Genomic DNA, 20175 nt, shown 5'->3' on the forward strand with positions numbered 1-20175 from the left:
AATGATTCTGAAGCATGCACTTACCAAACGTAAATTAAACTTGAAATGGGGGCAAGGATTAACTTGTTGTGAGTCATGCAAAAAAAGACAGAAAGATAAACAAGAGTTGTCAGATGAAAAAAAAATAATATGAGTTTAAAATTAAACATGAAATTACACAGCGAACAAAAAGTTGATTACATATATGTTATCATACTTGAGTTATCATATCACAAGAAAACTGATTTACAGTAACTCCAAAGTTAGAACACTACTAACGAAAAAGTCGTCTCTGAGGACTTAAAGAATTGTGATTTGACTATAATGCAGTAGATATTTTCCATATTCACTCTCGGACGTCATACGTAAAGAACCCCCCCCCCCCCGAAATATTGCATAAATTAATAAATGAGAAGGACCACATTCCCTTTTGTCTACAGCCCTGTCATATAAGTAAAATAATAAATATGATAATTCAAAAAAGACCACATAACAGGAAGAAGGGCTGAAAAGAGCTGTAAATCCAAACTTAATTCTGGGAAATTTTTTTTTTCTTTCTATAAAACAGTTATCAGATTCATGTATATTCTATATTAATTTTTTTTTCTCTAAATTTGATAAAATGATTATTCAAAGAAAATTTAACTATTTTAAAATTTATAAATAAACTTATGTGGGGGAAAAAACCTTTCCATTTTTCCCAATTTGAAGAAGGAGCATCAATCATTCTGCAAAAAAGGTTGTATTTTTCTTCACAAACTTAAATTAAATCCAAATTAATTTTCTTTTAAGTTGTGTGAATTGACATAGAATATAAATAACTGTCAACTGATTATGCACTTTCAGCTATAAAAAATTGGAAATGTTTACATATAGTTGCTATAGAAAGACAGAGACTTTTATAAGATTTTAAATGATAAATTTGCAGCTTACATCCAAGAGAGGCTATACACAATGAATAGAGGTGAAATCACACAGTTCCAGTTGAAGCACGTTTCAATCGAGTCTGTAAGTTGTAAGTAAAACAAAATAATACAAACAAAAAATGGAAAAATGAAAAAAAAAAGAAAAAAGAAGAATATAATGCTGATTATTAAAAGCAAAGAAAAATATGAATATTTGCATTATTACTTTATACAAGGAAACATGCTGTTCACTGCATGAGAACTCAAATATGCATATGTTACAAGCTATATCAGAAGAATGAACAGAATTGCCTCATGAATTCAGCTTGATGAAACATCCAATATTTCCTCTCGTTTTTTTAAAACACTTTTGCATTTAGTAATTATGATTTGCATAATCTGTAGGACTGAAGTGTAGAATTGTCTGAGCAAATATGCAGAAAAGCCGGACGTTACAAAATGCAGTGATGAATTCGCAATTTGGTCAGCGACAAACTTGACTGCTGCCAACAGGCATTGCCAAGATAAAATCAATTTGCTAGTTGAAGAAAAGAAAATGTTTCAAAAATGTTACTACAAATGAGGGAGAGAGAGCCAAGACCTGCCCTCTGATTAAATGTTTCATCATGAATATTCATGTTAAATGTTCATGTTTGGGTTAGTTTTATGTTTCTGGCAACAACAGACAACAATAACATCTAGTACATTGTAGATGAAATGGAAGATATGAAATACTTGTTTTTATTTATATTATGTAAACTTATTTGTTTAACAGAAAGAAAATGAAGTACTATTAATCCAAATTTATCTTCTTCATGAATCTCAAAAATTTCTAATGCACCAAATTCTACAATTAAGGAAATCATATGTAGCCATCAACCTTCAACGGCAACTGAATAAAATTATGAAAAAAAGAGATCAAATATCTCAAATGTGTGACACATTTGTCCTAATGATATCACCAAACATCAACTAGATACATTCATGAGGGTTAACCTGACATGAATCTTGCACATTTTAGGAATTTTTTTGGTGACCGACTAGTGCAATGAAAGTTGTAAACAATGGAGCATACCACATTTTAAACAAGACATCACAAAAACCAGAAAAAATGAAATGTAAGGCTGTAATGTAAGGCTGTTGTCCAATGTTGATGATGATGATGATATAACCACATGAATTAATACACATGCATAAGGTACAGTTGGCAAAAGTAACCTGGCAACAACCTTATCTAATACTAGGCAATAGGTAATAAGATGGCAATTTCAAATAGCACAAGGCAAATGATCTTTTCTTTTCCACAGGTGTTGCATTTTAGATCACAAAATGAAACCTTTTACACACTGGCATTACTTTCAAGTTAATTCTTTCGTCGATGCAAAACTTCTCGTAACCGCCCCTCCCCACCCCTACCCCACAAGAGTACACGTAATATTCAAATTTGTAACGTATATGACAAAATATGCAATTTTTGAGTCATTAAGTGCAAACTGTGCCAGAGAACTAAATGGTGGAGCAGTGCAAAGTATAAGGTTACATATTGTATTTCCTTTGTCATGCATTAAGTTAAAAATGCCCTTTACAAGTTTGTGTACATAGCTCATTGTTTAGTATGTTTACATCTGCACCCCTCTCACCCCTCCAAACCCAACCCAACCCATCATTAATCCACACTTCCCCCTTTTCTAAAATCAGTGTAAGAGGCCCTGAAAAAACTGTGAATGGAATGTAAGATTTTGTTTTTACTGAATGATCATGCCATCTTCTTTCTTTCAAACCCTACCCCCATCCCCATCCCCACCCCTTTTAAAACCCATCAAGAAAGAAATTCCAAAAAACTGACCTAAATAAGTGTGTGTGCAGGCAATGCATATTGTATAAAGCCAAGGTACAAGGGTAAGACAGTTTAGGTGTTTGTTCCTCCACAACACAGAATGACTGATAACTGAACATGTAGTGTTTTCCGCCACAGGCAATCAGCAGTGTGCGGAGGTTTACAACTAGACTACAGTTTTAAGAAATGTACCCAAATCACGGGAAAGTCATTTTGCGGTGACCTTAGAGAGAACTGGTCATTCAAATCAAAGAGTTGTTGTGTACTAGGCAGGGGTGGGGTGGGGCTTGGGGTTAGTTGTAAAACCATGGGTCTTCAGGACTATCTAAAACTGGACCACGACGGTTGAGTTGAGTTGGATGGCTTTGGTCAGGGCAGTTTGCGGCCCGCATTTAAGAAAGATCACCAGCAAGGAGAACATTTCCTCAAAACGCAGCACCCATTTTATCTTTACTAAAGTTCGCTGGGTTGGATCCAATACTTTATATAAGAGGGGAGGTGGCCCTAAAAGTCATGTATGGCGCAGGGTTCTGGGAACATCCTCCCCATGAAAAAATTAAAATTGTGTAAATAACTACATTTTACCCCTTCCCCTAAAATCCCTGTCTGGATCTATAATGTAAAGAGAGATATAAAAGAAAGGTCATTTCACTTTACATTTATGAGGAAGTTTAATATTTTGCATCGATAACAATATTTTAGCCATTTTTCCCCATTTGTTTTGGAAATGATACTTGACATTCAATCATAAAACAAAAATGAGATGATATCTATACAATCTTTCTAAGACTCCTACGCAGATTCCCAAGCAATTGTTGACAGGATAAAAGGGAACATTAGACTAATTTTCAGGAAAGAATTCTGCTGACTTCTAGGAGAATCTGCCCACGCATTTTTACAGTTTTTGTAACATTTGGTTTTTATCGTCGAGGAAATGTAATTGCAAGTGGTTAACTATTACAAGAGGGCAGTAAATAGAATATTAAGCATTGAGATATGTCCCTGCAGTTTATTTGTGCAGATATAAACAGCCAGCGCCTTCTCTTGTTTTTTGAAAGGAAGGGACGTCTGTATGGTTTCATGAGGAAGTGACATTTATCCAGACTACGAAATTGTGTGACACATATATTATATTTATGTATTGTATAATATTGTAAGGTAAACAGTTTAATGCTAATGGCTGCAAATTTCAAAACTGTATTTTCACTTCTGGACATAATTTATTATCAAGTTTAATATTCCAAAAGTGTAATGCAGTGAATAATACAGTGTGCAACATTTTGTGCAGCAGTCTTGAACGCTCTAAACTCTGTCTCACATAGAAATAGAATGTTTACTGTGTAAAAAAAACTGCGCACTTGTATAGCATGGTTTGCCCATCTTACGTAGATGTTTGTGATGCGGTACGGGATAAATTGTGCTCTTTTATGTCCCATAAATAATTCCACGAAGTGATTTGTTTTGTCCGCAGTGATGTAATTAGCAGGTAAGATGCCGTTATATATGCTGGGTAGGCGAAATTTAAACATTATACGACCACGATGGTTAAAGTCTTACAGAAATGTTGAATGTTTTCTTCATGAAAATAAGAGATTTTGTGAAGATTTTAATCCTCTGCTGTGACATTTTTGGTGCAGAAAACTGCTGACAATAGTATTTCTGGTTCCACTGAATGCTAACACTGAGAGAAAAAATTGCATAATATGATCACATGCAGATGCCATAAGTGAGGGATGAATAGTTGTGAGTGAAAAAAGGAAATATATAAATAAATAACATCCAAAAATGATAGGCGGCCTGCACACTCAGGGAAAGGATGACTTGCAGAGGAGGACAGTGCAGGTCAAGCTCAGTAAAGATTTGATTCTGTTAGAGGTTGGAAGTTTCTTTTCACTGATCTAGAGTTTACAGATTAATGGCGTGAAACACGATCCACCAGAAAGAATTTCACTCACTAGAAAAATAAGGTGGTCTGATGTTCCGATCCTAGCAGGATCTTCTTCAAAGGATAAATGGCAAGTAACAGTAACAGACGGGACATAAACACGCACAGAATACAGACAGGTTAATGAGCAAGGTGAACACAAAGAGATAGATGTAAGGGGATTAGTAGACACTTGATTAGTAGATCACTAGAAACTTGTTAACATTAAAGAACTTAAAACTAGATGTTTGATGTTACAAAATTTGATTTTTGGTTTTGTGTTTTGGTTGTATTGCTTGTAACAAATATAAAGGTGGCTTGATATGGCAAAAAAACAAAACAGACATATTCCACGTTTACCCAAAGACCCTGAACCAGGAGAGAAGAAAAAGAAAATGTTAGATGACCCCGAAGCTGTGAGTATTGGTGAATGAAATTTCTGAAACAATTTTAAGAGAATCACATCGGATTTACTTAACAAAAAAGAAGAACCTTATCATAGAATAATAAAAAAGTAATATGATAACATCTATTCCAAAGGTACTTTATTTGGAATGTAACAACCATGTACTGTTCTTATCATGGCACATGATGAGATGATAATCACAAAATCAAATTCAATTTTTCACAGTTATATGTTGCCATAAATGAATTTAAAACTTCCTTCACCTATGCCTTGTTATTTATCGGGCCACAGGTCTAACATTTGTCAGCAGGGGAACAAGCCTCATCTTGGGAGGCACACAAATTTGTCAAGGAATGCTTGATGTGTCAATCCCACCCCTCCCCCACCACCATCTAGCACCAATTAAATGGTGGATTCAGGCAAAAAAGAAATTTGTTGATATGTTGTAGACCATCTAAACCTGGGGTGGGCAACCTACGGCCCGCGGGCCACATGCGACCCGCCAGTGATTTTTTTGCGGCCCGTGAGATGTCTCAAGAAAAAGAAAGAAAATCAATCTATTTTACATCATCACAAAAAAACGAGCTAGCTGCTTAGAATTTATCGGCACTAATGATGCTGTCAGGTAGGCCTATTATCCCCATTAATTATCAACTGTACTGTATTGACATTATGTTTTTGTGAATACAGATTAAGTACACACCTATCGCTTGAAAGTCCTTGGAATAAAGGGTTTGAAATCAACAGCAGGTCGTTGGGTAGGTGCGGCCCAGTCAATTTGTCACTCCTTATATCTGGCCCATTCATTCATAAAGGTTGCCCACCCCGGATCTAAACAGATTGCTACCAGTCCAGGCTGTATTCATATATAACACTTTTAATTTCGAGAACGACCCTTTAAACAAGTCAGGTTCATTCATGAAAGTGACTGGAATACTTAGTCTAATATATAGGTCATTAGGTCAGTTACTCAGATGGACACAAAACTCAAAAGTTAAAACATAAAGTTTTCTATGGCCTCAAGTGACATGTTTACAATAAATTACAAAAAAAGAATTTTTTATTTGGTGATAATGATGGCATGCAGTGTGTATGGAACTTTGTGATCAACATCACACAGATATGTTAAGATTTGCCTTAAGCAAGAAAATCATCTTTTTTTTCGCAGGGGACAGTTAATACAAATTTGTTTAGATTCACTTCTGAATCTTGCCAATTTAAAGTAGTATATCTCATCAATGTTAGTGAACACACCAAACTGATCTCTCTCGAAGAAAAATATTTTGACACTTGATGAAAAAACTATACCATTATATGTTGAAATATTTACCAATTTATTTGTTATATGTGGAATAGTGATGATTATTGGCCATTCATTATTCAACTGAAAAGAATTTACTTTTCAAACAAAAGCAGATTCATTGAATAAAATCACAAAACTATGGCAAGAATATGTTCTTCAAAAATATATATTAACAAAATGAAAAAAAGAAAAGAAAGAAGAAGAATGATAAAATAAAGCAACAATGAATGAAGTACTTAATAAAGTAAAGGACAAGACCATGATGATAATGATAATCCTGGATAGCTGTTAGTCATGCACTAGTAGATAGGTGAGTCCGTTTTTTTATAAATGTCTATTAAGGTTCAACAAAAGGAGGTCAAGTTGCTCGGACTCTGCGCACGGATAAGAAGGAAAAGTTCCTACAAGAATCGAAATAATAACATCGTCTCTCATTTTGGACAGATTTATCGAGAAAAAAACAAGGTATGCCTGTAACGCATCATTAACGGTTTGTTGAAAGTTCTTGCTTTTTCCTTCTTTTTTGTCCTGTTTGATTATACATAAACCCGAAGATTGATTCATAGTATAAACTATTCTGATGTTAGTGGCAGGCAATGGCATGCAGAAGAAGAAGAAGGAGAAGGAGAAGCACAGAATGACTACACCAGTGTTACAAGTCGAGAACCACAACCGTGTGAGTCTGGACTCACTTCTGATTTGGAATTTCCCTCTGTATCATGGATGATCCTGCTGGTTATTGCCGACACCCAGGCCTGCATTTCCTCTGGTGTATATGCCTGCCCAAATGGATGGAAAGAAAATTTGGAATGCTCATCACTCTGAGATTTGTTGAAGGGGGTGGGCAGGGGAGGGTAAAGGAGGGCGGGTACATTTGAGGGTGCGGAATATGACTGCCATATGGGTGTTATTACTCGTCTGAGACTTGTTGAAGGGGGTGGGCAGGGGAGGGTAAAGGAGGGGGGGGGTTAGGTTTGACTGTGTCGAATATGCTACCAAATGTTCAAAAAGTTGGACACAGTAGCATTCTGTCTGTTATTTGTAAGGGAAGTATAGGCAATGGGGGGAGGCCAGAGGGTGGGTTGACAGGGGAGGGATGAGTGAGGGAGGGGGAGGTTGAGGCTAGGCAACAATTTGCAAGTTCATTACAGAACAGACTTTACTGACTAGAGTTTTGAGTTCATCGACGAGAAGTTCAATTGGTAAATGATAAAGCAGAGCAAAAAATATTATTGTTATTGAGTGAGAAAGGTAGCGAGGAGAACATGATAACATTCTAATCCAAAGTCCAACGTTATAGGAATCACGTAAACAGCAATTTGACAGTTTTCGAATCCAAAGTTTGAACATTTATTCATTAGCAAGAAAACTATTTCTTTTGGTAGAGAGATTCCAATTTATAAGTTTAAGAGATACAAATTATCGATTTGGACAAGAAGCTAGGAGCAGATTTTGCCTAAACTTGTGACCACGAAAATTTAACATATTCAACAGTGAACAAACTGAATTTGAGTTTACGTACACGGATACATGAACTGTGCTTGACTCTATATTTTCACCTAGAGTATGGTATATCAACATCAGATATTTCTGCCTCAAACAATAGACATTAGAATGGATATACTTCCAAAATAAGACAGGGAAAAAAGAGAGCTATGGCCTAGAGGATCTTACCTGTACAAAAAATGTTCTAGCAAAACAATTGATTTCAAATAGGTTGTCTCTTTGAAGAGCAGACCTGCGGGAGAAAAAGGAAAGTGACTTTTATTGGTCATTTTGTTTCTGTAAAGTCGTACTTTTACTTCCACAGTTTTTATTTCTTTCTCCTGGTAGTGGATGGCTATTAATTAATCAGAACATACCTCTAATGATCTGGTTACACCGTGGGCTTTGTCAGTAAAGAAAATGAACTTGAAACATTGTGTGTTGAGAGAAAAGAGGTTTTTGTGATAAAGCTTTGATAGAACTTTGTGAGACTACCAGTATGTTCATTGCAGATGTACAACAGTGAAGTATGCAAACACTTGTTAACTACCATTCAAACATTGTGATTTGAGTTTACGTTAAAGTCGAATATGTCTTAGTTTACTATGTGCGTTAAGGCCAAATTGGTCAAAATGAAAAGTAGAACAGAAAAGTAAGAAGAAAACCTGCAATGATACTTATCTGCTTCAAGCAGCAACTTGTCCACATGAAGAACTTAAAATATTGACTTGTTTTCATAAGACTTTAGAATTGTGATCATAAATATTGACCTCGGGGATACAAAACCATATAACAAACAGTACTATCAAGTCCTACCTCAGAATTAGACTGTTAATCATTTTTGTGCTTCATCAGAAGTCACGGTAACTTGAATACAGCGAAACCAAGAATCACAGAATTTAATACAGCCTCTACGGCCAAAAAACAAACAATTAAAGTTCAAGTACAAAGTCTGGAGATATTATGTTTTTGGAATGCAGCTGCACTGCCAGTTTTATTTTTGAAAAATTTGAACTTTTTTTTATGGAACTTAACCAATTTTTCTTTTCAAAGCAATACATTTTCTTTGGGTTTGGGGAAAGGGATGTAGATATCCTTACAACATTTTTGATATATATTACAAATATTAAAATATTACATTTATGAAAGTAAACAAAGCTGCATTGAGCTTTGAAAAAATTAATTCTTCTTTAAGTTCAAGTTTGCTATCAGTTTAGAAAAGTATAATTATTTAAGAAGACTTTCTCAGAGAAGAAAAATAAGGTCGCTGATGTGGAGTTGTTTCATGCCTTCTCCAGTTATTCTTCTGATTTGTCTAGATAGTCTTTTGTCTATTTCATACGCTTGGTGTGGGTAAAGTTACGTTGTCAATTTTTTTGACTGTCGTCAAATATCCTTTCTATATTTATTAATCAGAAAATGCCTAGTAATTTAATATAGAACTTATAAATAAATGGAGAGAACCTCCCCCCCCCCCAAAAAAAATCACATCCACACGATAATTCACACAAGCCTAGATTTTGGCAAAGTAGGAACATTTTGAGACAATTCAGTCTATTTTTTTCTTGAAATGTCACTGTAAGTAATGGTAAAAAACAGAAACTGTTCAAGAATTTAACAGACATGTTGAAAGAAGCAGTGAAATATGTTTTTGTCCAACAAAAAAAATCACGATCTTTTCTGCTATATGAATCATAATAACTGAATCAGAAGTGAAACATTGAATAGTCCTTACCATTGTCCTGAGACCTTACAATTCGATATTTCTGAAAGTGCTATGGTCCTAATGGGGACTTTGTCCTGTTAAAGAAAGAAAAGAAAGGTTCGTTAAGTAACGCTACTTTTCCTGAAATATGTTGCGGTTTAAATGTGGAGGATTCCCCTTCAAATCAGACCCTGGTTTTTATCATCGATAAAAATTATGGACGGGGTCAAAGTTAAAGGAGTCACAAAGCCAAGCAATTTGTTAAATATTCTGTGGAGTTTTAAAGTGATCAACAATGATCTTGTCCTAGCTCTCCACTATGAAGTTCATTTCAATCTGTATTTAACAGGTGTTCGAATGCCTGCAAGGTTTTCAGACCCTGACCTCTGTTGACCTCAAGTGATCTTTGACCTCCACCAATTTCTATAAGGTCCTTGTACTCACTAATGTGCATATCTTACATACCACAATTGAAGTTTGTGCCAATCTTTCCTTTTGCAGATTATTAATCTTGTTTACAATATTTGCAGGCTTTGACCTCAGTTGAACTCTTTTGACCTTTCACCTCCAAAGAAAACAACTGGGTTTCATCCTTACTTTGTATAAAGTTGCTTCATATTTGTGCAGCAGTGTGACTGATTAACTTATTAATTACTCAGGGAAAGCTAAGCTTTCCCTCAGAAACTGAATTAGCAACCCTTACGAAAAAAACCTGGGGTACATGTTCCCCCCCCCCCCCCCCCCAAAAAAACAAGTGAAAACCTGTGATTTACCCTGAAAACCGAAGGGGTTTTGCATGAAAATTTGTGATTTGGACACACATTTGCAACTTTTCACCCTTTGTCACATATTGTCACACGGTTTTTATGCTGAAAATGTGTGGGAATCCTAGAATGCAGGTTGAATCTGTGACAACCTGTAGTAAGAAATCTGATACGTGAAAATGCTAATTCTAGGAAACAAATTTCATGTGACACAGAATGTTCAAAGATATATACTTTTTTTTTTTAGTGAGTTGAATTGTAACAGATTTTCCACAGGTTGTAAACACATATTATCAGGCTTTGTAATGTGTGTCAGAGGCCACAGGTGTTTCACACATTTTCCAGACAAAAGTGAAAACACATGAAAGCAAGTGATTTCACCCGTGAAATTTGTTCCAAAACCACAGCTTTACCACGCCCTGTGTTTATGCATGTTTTAGTTTCTGTTTGTATTGTTTTTGGAATTTTGCCACAAGGTTTCTTTTTCTCATTAAGGATGTACCGGCTTGCCTTTCGTTCATTTGACCTTTAAAGGTCTCTGTACACATTTGAAGGGAAAATTTTTCTCGACGAAGCCTAGCAAGCAGTCTAAGATTGATATTTAGGACAAACAATTACCATGTGGGGATGAAATGAAAGTTATGGGCATATTTTTCCTGTTAGACAATGCTGATGTCTTTTATTTCACCACAAAGGTCTTATTATCTTTGTGAAAGACAACCTCAAATGCATTATCTCGTTTTTTACAACGCAGAATGAATGTAGTCGGTGTAATTACAATGCAAATCTTAGCATTTCACTTTTGCTTTCACTTATATATAATAACTTATAAGGTTAACTCTATCCATGAATTATACAACGTTTCTATTTTGTTGATGTGGTATCTGTTTGTGAATTTCCTTTGCAAATGTCTTACAGTCTAGTTCAGTAGTATTTCCCAAGGGTTAGGAAGCCAACAAAAGCTCCCATCCGTTTGATGATCGTGATTAAACACAGGCTATAAATAAGCTTTCTTTTCAATGAGAGATCATAAAATCATGGGGAACGCGTGTCATTGTGACACTCATAACTGCCGTTGGACCACCAGTTAACAAACATTTGAAGGATGGGAGTGTACCTCAGCAGCTGACCAATTTCTCAAATACTGAGGGAGGTCAAGGCATCCTATTCCTCATCGCCGTAGTACAGCTTATGGTGAATGAAGGACGTTGCTTAGAAACCATTAAAACAACAGTACTGAGCCCCAGTTTCAAGTTTGAAAACCATGAATACCAAATCCAGGGAAGACTCCTCTTAACAATGGCACAAAGCAGCAATTCAAAACAGATCAAGGCAATTTATTTTTTATTTAGAACCTAATGATTGGGGGAGGGGGGTTGAGGGGGCAGACACAATAACCTCTACACCACACCTTCACCTAACAAAAAAAAAACATTGAAATTTTGAATCTGAATGAAAATCGTTACTGCTGGTAAGATATATATAAATCCTAATAGGAGCGATACTCACATTTTCTGACTTGAAGTATGAAACACCATGCTCAGTTAGAGCAAAGTACCTTCTCTTCCAGTTTTTCCTCTATGAACAAAAGCCCAAATAAGACAAATTAACAGTAAGGTATGGAAAAGTATCGAAATGTGGCGAAAAATGGGAGAAAAATGTCATGACAAATTTGAGAACTGTCGTATTGTAAAACAGACATTGTACTACAAGATATCCAATATTGGGAGAAATTCTGTCATTCAAAATTTCATTATTGTTCTCTCCACAAAGTGTGCTTGCTTATCAGATAACAAAGCATGAAAAATATGAACTGCCTTACTCCTCTTGTTTCCCACCCTCTTCTTCTCCTCTCCTCCATCCTCTTCCAACTGAACTTTCATTGATGATAACATTCTCTACAAAGTAATGTCTGATGCAACTGGGATTGCTTGAACCTGATAATTACCAGGATCAAGTACCTCTGGCTAAAGTATCTGTGCTTAAATGTGACCTTTGACATTGCATCACTATGACGACACACTTTCCTTAGTCCTATTTTAAGTTGGTTGCCATGTTATATATCAACAACCAAAATTATTGCACAAGACAGTATTAACGAAAATGCCACCTCTCAATCCAGCCTCATATTCTGTCTACCAATACTGTAAAATAACATCTTGTTTCAAGTCTCATTTCTAGACTGAGAAAAGAATTAAACCTCCTCTAGATTTTACAGGTTTTAATATTATCAAACAAAACCCTTACCACTGCACCCTGCTTCACACACCAGCCTTCTACAATATTTTTAGAGGATGAGGATAAAGTTGTGGGTATCGTTGTTTTAGATTGTTGCCCTAGGACAGGCAGGCTTCTCCTATCATGGTGGTGATCTTCATCACTATCGCTGTCACTCATCTGGGGAGCACGGGTCATTCCGCCTGTTGTCGTGGGAATGGTTCCAGCCGATGTCTGATTGTGAGGGGGGGAGTAGAAGAAAAAGAAAAGTTTTACATGGCGTCCTTTAGTTAACAACCAAGTTAACTTGTTTTTTTTTTAATTAAAATAATCTTATGCTTAATGCCAATCTCATGGGTAGATTTAAAGGGGGAAATATCCTCCCACCCATCTTAAACCAGAAATCCCATTGGCCTAGTGGTTCCTTGACACTTTCTGTATTCAATAATGTGGATCTACAAACCAAGTATGAAGTGGCAATGTTTCTCTCCAGAATATCCTTGCCAGATGTCATCTTTAATTAAGGTACATTGTAGCAGCACTGGACAATGTAAGACTTGAATTAAAGATAAACATAGTTGACTCTGTTAGTTGAAAACCTCATCTCAATTTCTTAATTTCCCTATCCTTAATTCCATGATTTGAAATATGGATGACTGAATGTAAACTACTGTATTTTGACCGGGTACACCCTTGATTCTTCTCTGGATTCTATCACCAGTAGGTGGTCTGTGTGGTCATCTAGACTATTGATCTTCAAGAGCTTTAATTACTTAAACTTAATGTAAATCTATTAAAATCTTCTTGTTGATTTATCCTCGAAACCTCATAAATTTGGAATAGTTGCTTAGCAATCATTGTTCTCTGTAAGTTTTAGCAATAGAATTTCATCAAAATGCTAAATTGTACTTTTTTTTTGTAGAAATGTTTTCCTCTGTGGATAAATGATTAAACACATCGCAAAGAAAACCAAAGACATTTTCAGCTGAATTGCCCTAATTACATCATTGATTCTTCTGTTGCCAGAAGGATAATTTGCAAAATATCACCAAATTAAAAACAAATTCACATCTTCTTGATACAAAATGCTATGAGGTTTTTGACCTAGGGATGGAGACAATTGGCTCCTCTTTTTCTTAGCCAATTCCTTTATTGCATAATTTAGTTCAGCACACATTAATTTCCTTTAAAGGAGTACTTCTCTACATTAAATACTTCAAAATGATGTCATCAAACCATGTTAAGTAGCTAATTGAATTTCATGATTAAAGATTGTTCTTCACGGATGTGATGCCAGGAAGCATTTCTAATTGTTCAAAAGGAGGTTGCAGTTGGAGGATGGTCACTAGCCTTTAACAGTCTTATATGCACTGAAGGCTGGAGTTTACAGGTACAGTACTGTATATGCGCTATGATATGAAACAAACATGTTCTACAGTAGGATTAGGATAGAATCTGAACAAGCATTAATAGTTTGTAACGACGAATAGTAACAAGTGCCTTCGAAATATTAAAGTGGTTAATTGTAACAAAGACAGCATTTTTCTAATAATAATTGTAATAACATATATTATAGCGTTTCACATAAAAGAATCACAAAGCACTTTACATGGGACTATAGTCAAATCTTAAGAAGTACAAACATAAGTAATATACATACATATACACAAACACACATACACACATACCCACATACAATCACACATACATACAGAGTAATACAAGGAATAAAGTAGTCAAAGCAAAATCAGAAAATCAATAAAAAACCTTAATAAATGAATGAAACTAATATAAACGAGGTTAAGACATATGAAAACAAGATTAATCATCAAAGTACATGATGAAAAGGGTCATCTATAAATAATATTTTATGCCAGGAGTGAAACATTTCTTTGTAAATATAAGTATCTGCTATAACTAGTATAGTATGCACTTAGACCATTTTAGAACTGTGAAGGTTCATTTGTCATTTAAGGATGTACCATATTATAAGGATTCCTATCAACATCCTGTTACAAAATCAGAATAGATTTAATACAAATATCAATCACTGGAGGTTCTAACGGTAAGTCATCTTTGACCCGAATAGGCTAAACTATTCTTGCAGCTTGCATTTAACTTGTTACAGGTCCACAATTTTCAGGCATATGGCGACTAGTGCTGTATTTGGCCATTTTGATAATAACGGTTATGGTGGTCCCAGAGAATGTATATGGTACTGTCCAGGTCATATTTAGAAGCCTGGACCCTGGTGGGACTGCTCCCACATTGACAGCGGGTGCCCCTTGTAGATTTTGATGACACATTTCCAGGTGGGGCCCCTTTCCCAGGATACAATCCTCTGTGGCTTGTCATCGTAAACTATTTCTGAAGTTCCTTTTAAGTGAAGCTAAATCTGTATCATATAACCCTTAACCCAGTTTGATCATATATCCAGTCACAGATATCAATTTTTTCTTCTCAGTTATGACTTACTGATATTTAAATTATTGGTTTGGCAGTTATTCATTATATGCTAATGACACCACATGTGGCTGTAGGGTGGTGGAGCACCCAAGGCCCAAAGGTACTGTACCACTTAAATCTGATATTGTACAGTATGATATGATACGATATGATATGGCATGGTATAGCATGGCATGGTGTGGCATGGTATGGCATGGCATGGTGTGGCATGGCATGGTATGGCATGAAATGGTATGGTACTGTAGGGCACAATATGGTATAGCATGATATGGTATAGCACGGCATGGTGTGGCATGGTGTGGCATGGCATGGCATGGTATGGCATGAAATGGTATGGTACTGTAGGGCATGATATGGTATAGTATGGTTTGATGACATGGTATATTTTAGTTTTGGTGTGGTTGGTTTGGTATTTTGTGAGATAGTATGGAATGGTCCTGCAAAGCACAGCACAGTGTTATGTAGTCCAGGACGGTGTGCAGTGTACATTAGTGAATGTTTAAACTTAGTAGGGCTGCAAAAGCAATCATTCTTAAAATTTCTACAACAAAATTTGAAAAGAGTGTAGCGATATGTACAGTATCGTTATCATACATTGCGCCATCATTCTTGAGTAAAAACCCCATTGTCTGGTAATTAAATAAACCAAGATCCCCTCAAATAAAGTAGCATAGATAAGACTGAAATACTAATTAATAAATACTGTAGTGCATCCCACAAATCTGTTCTGCATTAGACAATTAGTTCTGATCCGGCCATTGCTAATTAACTTGTCTTGTAACGAAGACTCATTGTCCGACAATAATTTCAAGGTATAAAAATATTTGACAGCACAACTTTTCAAACAGCTGTAGACAACAATGTGGTTCCCTTTTCACTTTCATCCAGACATGACTATTCTTCACAAGTTCAGAGAACCTATTTTCTGTATCGAAATAACATTAACAACAATTTTTGAATACCTGGTAAAATGGTTATGAATAAGGAAATCTATTTTTAAATAGGTCTGATAATTTTTGCTGAAAACAGATAGAAAAGGAAGTATGGTAGTATGGTTCCTAATTTGTTGTCATTGTGGAGTGTAGTTTTAAGAGACACATAAGTGTTGCCTGTAAGATCTATGTTATGAACACTGAAGAGTTGATTAGGAAGTAGGAACCAAACACTGTACCATAGCTTTACATTGACAAACACACTGGGTAAGAAGGCTGTAGAATTTGACAAAATCTATTGTCAACAAAAATTGAGAAGGTTTGAGGAAATTTACAGTCTTACAGAATTGATTGACAAACATATCGGTAAGACTGTAGAATTTTACAGTTTTTACAGAATTAATTGGCAAACACATCAATTGATAAGTTTGTAGAATTTACAGAATCTAGTGAAACATGAATCAAAATATGGATTGAGAAGGTCGTCTCTTTTAAGAATAGAAAATTTTAGTCATGTAGATGTGACAAAGTTGATAAGCCTAGCAACAGACATAAAATAGCTGTTACGTGCCAGGAATGTACGGTCTGAATAGGACCCTGGAAATTAATCATGATTAATCAGGAACTAGAAATTCACGTCGTAGGCCAGAGTCGCAAAAGCATGCTAAACAGGTTATTACACATAATATTTAGTTTCACATATATATATAGTTCATATAAATAGTATATATATATATATATATATATATGTATATAGTTCATCTAACACAAACAAACAGGTATGTCTAATGCCACTTTAATGTTTGGAAAATATACTTTATGAATATTTTATGATTCAAAATTACATTCACTGAGCTACTGTTAGCAGCAGAAGAGATTTCTTTCTTCCAAAAGCAAATAATTTAAAAAAAAAAAACTATCACGCATGTATGGAATTATACAGGTGTAAGTATTTAAAACGTGTCATCTCGCCGCATGTGTAATGGAGGTCGGAAATGATATAGAACTAGCAAAAGAGAATATATGTGAGCAATGCAAAATTGAAGAACAAACAAAGTGAGTTGAAAAATCTTCCAAACGATCCGAAATATATGTGAATACGAGGTCATATTTAACGTAAAGCAGCCCCATTGCCATACAAATGTTGACCTTTGACATTGATAAATTTCATCATCTTATATTGGTCACACATTCTGTTCAGGCTCTGGAGTTTCTTTGAACTGATAACCTTAATTAATTTAAATTTTTTTTAATTTTGAAGCATTTACTTTTCAGTAAATTTAACTTCAGTATTATCCATCTGGCAAATTCCAAATGAATAATACTCAGTCTTGCTGTACATGAAAGAATGATTGCAGCCTCACCAGTACATGAAGTAACTCCACCCCATTCTAATATCTGCAGTAGGTTGGGTCTACATATATCACTTCCCCAAGAAAAACAATTCAAGGTTAGAATGGTACCATTTGGTTTTGCGAAGTAAAAAACAGTAAAAACTAAGATTTTCCAACCCTTTAGCACAAGGGTATAGAGTACTAGGTGATAAATATAAATGTACTATGTGGAATACAGGGAGCAGCACAAGCAGAGAGATATTATAATGAGACAGGCTTGAGAAAGAGCATTCAGCAATCTATATAGGGCCAAAAAAAACTACAACAAAATACAAGTTTCATCTTTTCCTCTCATCATCTTTTTTTTTTCACCAAATTATATAATTTTTATGGTTTGTCAGAGTTGCACATGACTTTTGGTCCATGTCATATTTTTGCAAGAAAAAAAAATTGAAAAAAAATGGAAGGGCACCACCTTAAAAGTTTATTGAGAGAAAATTGACTTGATTTAGCAATTTCCAACTGAATCACAACCAAACTGACAGTTGAATCATGAATTGTTGAAGTGAAGATGGAACTCAGAATAATTCTTTTGTGAGGATAGAAGGGTTGAAAGTCTATTTCAAATTTTTAGCTATTTGCTTTTAGGCGCTCAAAATAGGGACCAAAATGTAGGCTCATGACAGTAATTTGCATTTAAATTGGCATTTCTATTTAACATGGATGAATGTTTCAATAACAGGAACAGTTTACATTGTTTGCCTTGTGGGTGATCTGCACCCTCACACAACTCCCAGTGGATACATCCACTAGATACAATGCCAGTGGATACACCCACTAGCAAGAAGGTAGGGTGGATGGATGATCTGCACCCTAATACAACTCCCAGTGGATACACCCACTAGATATAAGGTAGGGTGGATGGATAATCTTCACCCTAATACAGCTCCCAGTGGCTACATCCACTAGAAATATGGTAGGGTGGATCTGCACCCTAATACAACTCCCAGTGGATACACCCACTAGATACAAGGTAGGGTAGATGGGGTGGAACAGAGGGGAGAAGCAGATGGATGATAACTTTACAATTAAATATTCAGTTTTTAATATCTGAGGAAATTTGAACTCTTTATCAACTAGTTTTATCAACTTTCTGAGTCAACATTCATGTTAGAATTACAATTGATTGGGAAGAATTGATTACTTCTTTAAGAGGAAATCAAATGCATCTAATTGGTTTTGTTCAAATGCTAAAATGTAACACATTTCCATGCTCGGAAAAAAAGCTGTTGCTATATATAAATACTAACTTCCTCATGCACACATACTTTTATACAACTGTGATAATTGACTATTGGCCTACACTCTTGATGTGCCAGAAACTTGTGTAGTAGGATATTAAGTGGTAGGTACCATATAGAATGGTGAAATGTCTGCGTAGAAAGGAACATGGAGAATTAGAATAATCATCATTAACCTTAATTATAGTGACTTAATAACTTAAATAAGTAAATAAATAAATTATAAAAATTAAATGCTGAAGTTGTATGGAGGACATGCAGTTCTTAATAGACAACCACTTCTGGCTGTATAACCATTTTAGTTCACGCATATGAAGGAAAACCCGAAACAATATCACACACAGTAACAGAAGATAAAACAGTTTTTATAAAGATTGCAAACTACACCAGCAAAGTCTTAAGTCATGGGTTTTCCACCAGTGGTCAATGGACCCATAGCATGCCATGGAGAGGTTTCAAGGGGTCCATTGAAGGTGGCAGGTGGGGGGGGGGGAGAGTTTGGTGTGTTTGATAGTGAATGCATATTCAGCATTTTGGTATAAAGCAGTGTTTCAAAGATTTCATCAAAATTCTAAACAAAACTGTAAAAAATTACTTGTGCAAGGGCAAAGTAAAACCACTATTCATTAAAAATTCTGTAATAATCATATTTTAGATGATATTTAGTGATCTCTCTTGAAATTGCATTTAATATCTTTAAAAGGTGATTGCTAGTAGCTCCCAAAGATATACTACAATGCTCTGACCATCAATGGGTATCACAGATCTTTGTGGGAATTAGCTCAAATCACACAGGCCTCAAAATTTGGGCAAATTACCATCTAAATGCCAGTGAAAATTCCCTGCTTTGCCAGTAGGATAAAAACACTCTAGATCGCATTTTTCTGTCTGGACATAAAGAATACAACCGCATGTAAGTCAGTCAAAATATCGCCACTATTTCCATAAGTAACCTAAGCCCTATATAACTGCTTATTAGTAACAAGTATTCTTGGGTTACACCCATAAACCTGCAATGTTAACTCATATTTGTCAATTGTAATTCAGGAAATTGAAAGTGAGAACTTAACTTTAGCCAGAAGATTTTTTTATATTTATTGTGGAGGGGGGGGGGGGAGAGGGGATTCGTGGTCTGTCTCCAATTAAAAAGTTTCCAAGGGTGAAAATGTGTTGATACAATACTTTTAATTAACTTTATTTCCTAACAGTATCACTTGAGAAAATAATTGTTTGAAGTAAACTTCACTCTCTTTCCCTTATACTTTCTGATTTGATTGTTTGAAAACTTACCACCACTCTTATAAAATAACAACATACAAAAAAAGTCTTCTTAACTCTTAACATCTGTTCCAACCTCCCCCCCCCCCCTTTTCTTCCAAAAACAGATCTCCCCTATCCAAAAAAAAAAGCCCTGAGTTGCGCAATTGGTTTCGAAACCAATAATCTACCTTGTCATTCCATAGATGACATTCATGATCTGTGTTATATAAGCTTTCATATTTTTTAAATTTCCTGCTACATTGCGCACTTCTGTATCAAATGACACTATATGTCAGTTTATTATTGAACCTCCCCAGAATGTGGACGGAAAGATCCAAGAATTGTCTTTTGTTTTCG

General features: G+C 35.3%; 1 protein-coding gene across 8 annotated transcripts in view; it reads right to left on the bottom strand.

The window, feature by feature from the left end:
• The window catches only part of LOC139968019 (pleckstrin homology domain-containing family A member 1-like), a 50553-nt gene that overhangs the window by 3616 nt on the left and 26762 nt on the right, over positions 1–20175 (bottom strand). For 4 of the 8 annotated variants that reach the window (XM_071972295.1, XM_071972297.1, XM_071972294.1 and 1 more), the window contains 6 exons: positions 12556–12759; positions 11818–11886; positions 9575–9639; positions 8029–8092; positions 7047–7133; positions 913–5014 (listed from right to left, as the gene is read on the bottom strand). In XM_071972295.1, the coding sequence (XP_071828396.1) occupies positions 4886–5014; positions 7047–7133; positions 8029–8092; positions 9575–9639; positions 11818–11886; positions 12556–12759 (618 nt within the window). In that variant the 3' untranslated portion in view covers positions 913–4885. Of the gene's footprint in view, positions 1–24; positions 5015–6558; positions 7134–8028; positions 8093–9574; positions 9640–11817; positions 11887–12555; positions 12760–20175 lie in introns of those variants that run through there. The other 4 variants (XM_071972302.1, XM_071972301.1, XM_071972300.1 and 1 more) reach the window with 4 other exon arrangements.

Source organism: Apostichopus japonicus, chromosome 5, assembly GCF_037975245.1.
Source record: "Apostichopus japonicus isolate 1M-3 chromosome 5, ASM3797524v1, whole genome shotgun sequence".
Lineage (NCBI taxonomy): Eukaryota > Metazoa > Echinodermata > Holothuroidea > Aspidochirotida > Stichopodidae > Apostichopus > Apostichopus japonicus.